General features: G+C 42.5%; 1 protein-coding gene across 1 annotated transcript in view; it reads right to left on the reverse strand.

Annotated features, from left to right (window-relative positions):
• LOC143020750 (uncharacterized) overlaps positions 1–7444 on the reverse strand; it is a 47468-nt gene extending 40024 nt beyond the window's left edge. The window contains exons 1-3 of the mRNA XM_076177473.1: positions 7000–7444; positions 6602–6888; positions 6184–6505 (exon numbers count right to left, since the gene is read on the reverse strand). Coding sequence (XP_076033588.1) covers positions 6184–6505; positions 6602–6888; positions 7000–7444 — 1054 coding nt within the window. The remainder of the gene's footprint in view (positions 1–6183; positions 6506–6601; positions 6889–6999) is intronic.
• Positions 7445–7718: the final 274 nt, after the last annotated feature.

Here is a 7718-nt window from a genome sequence, read left to right on the forward strand (position 1 = left end):
ACAGCCAGGGTGACATAACACATCCCTGATGAAGCCCCACCCCCACCTAAAAACACTCACTCTTCCCACTTCCAATCCTGACACGCGCTCCACTACTCTCGTAAAAACTCCCGACAGCTCCCAAAAGCCCTCCTCCCGTCCCACATATCAGCAACACCCCCCCCCCCGCCCCCCCCCCAAGTCCACCCTGTCACAAGCCCTTTTCAAATCCATAAAAGCCCAAAAAACATCCTCACCCTTCCCATTCGTCCTCTCACATATCTGCCTTACCACAAAAATCTGATCCACACAACCCCCACCCGTCTCAAACCCACACTGCTCCCCACCATCCAATCCCCCCGCTCCCCTCCCAATCCTCCCAATCAAGACCCCCCATAAGCCTCCCCAACCACACCCAAGAAGCTAATCCCTCCGAAACCACCACACTCACACTTGTCCCCTTATCCCTTGTAAAATAGAACTATACAGGCACTCCTCCAGTCCTCTGGCACTCTCCCCTCTCTTAAACAAACATTAAATAACCTCACCAGTCATTCCACCATCACTGTACCTCCTTTTTTTAGACATTCTGTATGACATCCATCCAGCCCATGTGCCTTACCTGCTCTCATCATCTTAATAACTGCTTTCACTTCATCTTTTCTTATTTCTCCTCCATTTTTCTCACTCCAAAGGTAAGTCATGCGTGACTAATCTTCTATCCTTTTACACTAAGGTATATAAGGCGTCAGACAACAATGAAAATTACGATGTTATTTACCTTGACTTTAGCAAAGCGTTCGACAAAGTGCCACACCAGAGACTACTAAATAAAATCAAAGCCCATGGCATAGGAGGAAAAGTGTTAGAATGGATTAGAGCTTGGATTAGTAACAGAAAACAGCGGGTCACCATAAATGGAATAAAATCTAGGTGGGGCAATGTTACTAGCGGGGTCCCCCAGGGCTCGGTTTTGGGTCCCTTATTGTTCATTATGTATATAAACGACTTAGACGATGGGTTAAATAGTGATGTTAGTAAGTTTGCGGACGACACTAAAATAGGACGCCTAATTAGGTCAGGAGAAGACGCCCAGATTCTGCAGGATGATCTTGATAAACTGTTAACATGGTCGGTGAAATGGCAAATGAACTTCAATATCTCTAAGTGTAGCGTGTTAAACGTAGGGCTACACAACCCCGAAAATAGATACAACTTAGATGACACGTTTTTAGAAAAATCTGAGTGCGAGAGGGACTTGGGAGTTCTGGTGAGTCCGGACCTTAAAACCAGGAAGCAGTGCATTAGCGCCAGAAATAAAGCAAACAGAGCATTAGGCTTCATTGCTAGGACGGTAACAAATAGAAGTGCAGAGGTAATTATTAAACTCTATCTAGCAATAGTTAGACCCATCCTGGACTATGCGGTACAGTTTTGGTCTCCGTCCTACAAAATGGACATAAATTCACTAGAATCAGTACAGAGAAGAATGACCAAAATGATACAAGGACTCGGAAATTTGCCTTACGAAGAGAGGCTTAGGCACCTAAACTTACACTCTCTGGAAAGACGCAGAGTGCGGGGTGATCTAATAGAAGTGTTCAAGTGGATCAAAGGCTATAACAAGGGTGATGCAAACAAGGTCATCATAATAAAACAACAGGGCAGGACTCGCAGTAATGGTATAAACTGGACAAATTTAGATTTAAGAAGGTAATAGGCAAGAATTGGTTTACAAATAGGGTGGTCGATGAATGGAATAAACTTAGTAACCACGTAGTAAGCGCTGAAACTATCAGTTGTTTTAAAAAACGATTAGACAACTTTATGGATGGGGACGACAGGTGGTGATGGATACGGAGCTGCCTAGTGTAGGCCTTATGGTCTTTTGCAGTCTCCTTTATTTCTTATGTTCTTATGTTCTTATGTTCTCGTCACTGTCATCTTCTTAGCGCTTCCCACTGCACCTACCTTTCCCTCCCTATCCTCCTCCACATATAGCAACTCCATTAAGGACTCGGCCCATCTTCCTCTTAGTGCCTACACTTCCATTATCATCTCTACAACTGCACATTTTACCTTTCCTAGAAATAATTATAATAATAATAATGATAATAATAATAATAATAATAATAATAAATAATGATAATGACAATAATAATAATCATAATCATAATGATAATAATAATAATGATAATAATAGCAATAATAATAATAATAATAATGATAATAATAATGATAATAATAATAATAATAATAATAATAATAATAATAATAATAATAATAATAATAACAATAATTATGATAACGATAATAACAAAAATAACAATAATAACAATAATAACAATAATAACAATAATAACAATAATAACAATAATAATAATAATAATAATAATAATAATATCTGTTTTATGTTTGGTACTTGTCTATCCATTGCATATACAGTCACGATCAAAAGTTTTAACCCACGCTACAGTTATCACATCAATATGATTTTTGTTGAGTACGTTATGTATTATCTTATGTAGTATTTAGCTTACAATTAGATAATTGAATAAATAAGGAAAAAAGTCGTTTGACAAAGAATTTGAATTCTGTATTATGAAAAAATCTGGGTGTACCAAAACTTTTGCTTGTGGCTGTATATCTACGAGGAGGGCTGGAATTGTTTGTATACCTGTATATGCGTTCATATGAGCGTCTTTATACCAGTCCGTGTGTACATTAGTACACTGTACAAAAGCATTGCATATTATACATACAAATTGTACCATTGCAAGTAGTAACTACGTGTACTAAGTTTGTATCTATTTTTTTATGACGAAACTTTTTTTTTTTGTCTGTTTTTAAGGATTTTGTGTTGACCAATGCCTGGGAAGCTCTATCTACAAAATAATAAAATACATACGCGTGCGCGCACGCATTTAGATACACACACACACACATACACACACACACACACACACACACACACACACACACACACACACACACACATATGCATACACACACACACACACATGCACACACATACATACACACACACACACACACACACACACACACACACACACACACACACACACACACACACACACACACACACACACACACACACACACACACACACACACACACACACACACACACGGTGGCGCAGTTGGTAGAGTCCACGACTGTCACGACGGCAGTCCAGGTTCGAATCGTGCCCAGAGCTGAAGTAATTTCAGTATCGCTGCGCTTCGAGTCGTTACTCCAACTCTCGTGGGCGGGGAGTTGGGTGTGTGTGTGCGTGTTAGGTCACAGCATTACCCATAGATCGGTCATACGAGCTCTGAGCTCTCCTCCGGGAGGGAAACAGCTGTCGATCACGAGTCCAACACGTGATCCAAAAGACCAAGGTGAATCACACACACACACACACACACACACACACACACACGGTGGCGCGGTTGGTAGAATCCCCGACTGTCACGCCAGCGGTCCAGGTTCGAATCCTGCCCAGGGCTGAAATAATTTCAGTATCGCTGCGCTTCGAGTCGTTACTCCAACTCTCGTGGGCGGGGAGTTGTGTGTGTGTGTGCGTGTTAGGTCACAGCATTACCCATAGATCGGTCATACGAGCTCTGAGCTCTCCTCCGGGAGGGAAATAGCTGTCAATCACGAGTTCAACACGTGATCCAAAAGACCAAGGTTAAACACACACACACACACACACACACACACACACACACACACACACACACACACACACACACACACACACACACACACACACACACACACACATAGAGGCATAAATGCCGTCTTGTTTTCAAATAAATGAGTCAGTATTATGTTTTTGTTTTGTTTTTTTCATCTAAAGCCTTTTGAAGGGATAAGTGCATAATCCTTTTAATTTCTTTTTCAGGACGTATGTTAGGTAGTAATGGACATGGAACTGTTTAGTGTGGGCCTTATGGTCTCTTGCAGTCTCCTTCATTCTTATGTTCATATGTTCTTGTGTTTCCAAAACCGACAGAAAATTTTACGTAATTTGAAACATTTTGCTCTCTAGATACAAAATTGTATATTATCTTTTATCAAAACGCTCATACCAAACGTCAAATCCGTGATGACGTTGGGAATTATATAATTGGAAGAGGCGAGATAGTGATAAGAAAGATAACGACTTGCTTCTTATCGAATGACGCGCATCTAGACTCATCGGAAATTTGGATATTTTTAAAATTAGTATCATTATTGTTATTATTATTAATATTATCATCATGATTAATATTATTGTTATTATTATTGTTGTCATTATTGTATATGCATACAAATATACAATAATAATAACAATAACAATAATAATAACAATAATAAGGGAGAATGGTTTTATATGGATGAGGTTGTGATGCATAAGGTGGAATGGGTGGGTGAGGGGGGGGATGAGGTAGTACAGTATGTGTGAGAAAAATTTGACGCAGCCTAAAGGGATTTCTCCCCGTCTTCTCCTTTTCTGCATGGGGGGACGGAGAGTGGGGGTCGCCGATTTTATGAAGCGGCCTTGATGTGGATGTGCTGTGTCTTGCGACACTGTTTCTGACCCAGGGCAGTGGACAAGATGCAGGGATGACCTGTCATCCAGGAGGTGCCAAGATAAGAGGGAGGATAGAGGGTGGAGGGGAGTGGAGTATATTCGGGATGGAATGGTGGGAATGGCCTTTATTCCTTTTTTTTTTCTGCCTCCCTTGTAAGGGGGAAAAAGCCTTTGATATATGTATGGTATATGTATGTATGTATTATTATTATTATTACTATTATTATTATTATTATTATTATTATTATTATTATTATTATTATTATTATTATTATTATTATTATTATTATTATTATTATCATTATTATTATTATTGTTATTATTATTATTATTATTATTACTCATATTATTGTTATTATTATTATTACTTATATTATTATTATTATTATTATTATTATTATTACTTATATTGTTACTTATATTATTATTGTTATTATTATTATTATTATTATTATTATTATTATTATTATTATTATCATTATTATTATTATTATTATTATTATTATTATTATTATTATTATTATCATTATTATTATTATTATTATTATTATTATTATTATCATTATTATTATTATTATTATTATTATTATTATTATCATTATTATTATTATTATCATTATTATTATTATTGTTATTGATTATTCTCCTCCTATGTGGATATTAATACCCATATTTCCGGTGTCACTAATTTCAGAGAAAACAGAGAAACAGAGAAAACAGAGAAAATACAAAAAAGGACGGGTTTTGCTCAAATGCACACTTCTATATATGTATGGTTGCATATAGCTGAATTATTTAAACTTTTTTTCTTTAGAATGTGTGATTTTCATGTAATTTCACCAAAGAGAAGTTATGTTTTAGTCTCTGCAGTATGACCGACCACAGCTACATATACCGTAACAAATTAGCATATGGTTGCATTATTTGAACTATTTTCTTTAAAAGGTGTGATTTTCATGTAATTTGACCAAAGAGAAGTAACGTTTTTATCCTCTGCAAAATTACCGACCCCAGCTACGATTCGTGGTTACGATTCGTGGTTACCGCTAGCCTGCCATCTATGTTCTGCGAATGCAGATCATCACTGAGCGTCAGAGTTCAAGTTTTGTGATTTTAGTCCCAGCGGAGCTAGCCGATTTAGGGACTGGCTTGTAGTTTCTGGGTGGCTTCAAATAGTGTATTTGGAGATGTTAGGGAAGTGTTGGGGTGATTTGAGAAGTTGTGTAATTGGGTAAGAGTTTTGATTTTCGCTTGTGGGCATGCGGGTGCATGTGGGGGTGGTCGGGGTGTTTACAGCAGTCCCCCGACTGGGGAGGAGCAGACGAGGTTGGCTGCAAGGACGAGGAGGTCGACTTTGGAGGAGGAGTCCGCAATGAGGCGTTCGAGGGCTGTGGCAGGGTCATTGAAGTTTGACCTTAGGGGCCAGAAGTGGGCTTCCAATTCGGGGCACAAGAAGAGGCAGTGCTTGAAAGATACTTCCGCGCCACAGGTGCAGCGGGAAGTGGTATATTTGGTCCGCCAGTGATTCACCCGTATCCTGCTGACTGTTGCCGCAATGTACGGGGGTAGAGAGGAGAAGGTAGGGGGGGTCGGTCCAAGGCAGGTCTTAAGGAGCCATCCACGTTCAACAGCGGTAGAGTGGTACTCCAATTTCCAGATGTCCCAGGCAGCGCGGTCAATTTTGCAAAAGAAGTCATGTGCAGAGGGTTGGATTGAGGTGACTTTGCTGTTAGGCAATGTGGCACCTGTTTTGGCAGTTTTGTCTGCCATCTCGTTGCCAAGGAGGCCCACGTGCGAGGGGACAAATTGGAATCGGAAGTGGACTCCTGCCCTGCCGGCCTCCGTTAGAAGGCACAGGACGTCGTTAAGGATGGCGGGACGTGACGCACAGCTGCCGTTCTGGATAGCTATTAGACTAGATTTCGAGTCTGATAGCACCGTTACCTGCGGTGGTGGGTGGGGAAGGGCGAGTACAATTTGCACTGCCTCTCTGATGGCGACGAGCTCAGCCGTGAGGATGGAGGTGGGGGGTAGTTTCACTGGGTGAGCTTCCTTTGTGTTGTACAGGTAGATGCCTGCTCCTGAGCGTCCATCTTCGAACACTGATCCGTCTGTATATATCAGCAGGTCGTCACGGTATTTGAGCGCAATCTGCTCCCTTGCTCGCGCTGCAAGCGTGTGTGGGTCGTCTCGACGGCTAAGCCCGGGAAGGTTAAGCTCCACCTCAGGAGGGGTGAGGGCCCACGGAGGGAAGGGGTCCACCTGGCACTGGGCAATCCTCCGGCGTTGGCCAGGTTGGATTTTGGCCTTCTTGCAGACGTCCCTTACTGTAAAGGGAAGGCCGTGAACGGGAACGGGGGTGGAGGCTGAGTTCCAGCTCTCATCCATCTCTTCATCTGTGGAGTTAGGTACCCTTGCAGAGCTGAATAGGTATGTACAGGCACCCTTCTTCAGGCAATGCCTGAGTGGTAGTAGGCCGGCTTCATTGTAGATTTGGGCCTGGGGAACCGACTTAGCAAGTCCTAGCCCTAGGCGGAGCGCTTGGCACTCTACCCGAGCCATTCTTTGCACGGCCGTCGGATGGAGGACGTGGAGAGCGGGGGCGCCGAAGAGAAGGCGGGAACGCACGAGGCTCTGAATGATGGGAATCAGAGTTTCCCTGCGTTGGCCCCATTTCTCCCGACGGATGACTCTGACGAGATTGAGCGCCCGTCTGGCACTGAGACAGGCTAGTCTCAGGTGCTCGTTCCAAAGGCCGTCCCGCTGGAAGGTGACCCCCAGGTAGCGGACGGAGGCAGCGGGTTTCACAGCAGTACCGCAGACCGTGATTTGATTCCAGTCCGGATACTGACCTGCGTTATAACCCTTGCTGTGCACCGGCATGTATACAGTTTTGGTCCCGGAGAGGGTGAATCCAAGGTCCATGAGATGGTTTACGACCACGTCCACTTGCTCTTGAAATACCCTTACCTCCGCCCGATGGTTTGCAGAGTTCTTCTTTGGCCGTCGGTACCTGGACTTCCTCCAGAGGGCTATGTCGTCCGCGTAGGCAGTGACTATGGTGTCATGTCTCACCCCCTCTCCCACCCCCGCTAGTAGCAGGGTGAAGAGTAGGGGGGGCGACGACGGAGCCCTGGGGGACCCCCATGTCGATTTT

The sequence above is a fragment of the Oratosquilla oratoria genome, chromosome 40, assembly GCF_046742065.1.
Source record: "Oratosquilla oratoria isolate Oo_2021 chromosome 40, ASM4674206v1, whole genome shotgun sequence".
In the NCBI taxonomy this organism is placed as follows: Eukaryota; Metazoa; Arthropoda; class Malacostraca; order Stomatopoda; family Squillidae; genus Oratosquilla; species Oratosquilla oratoria.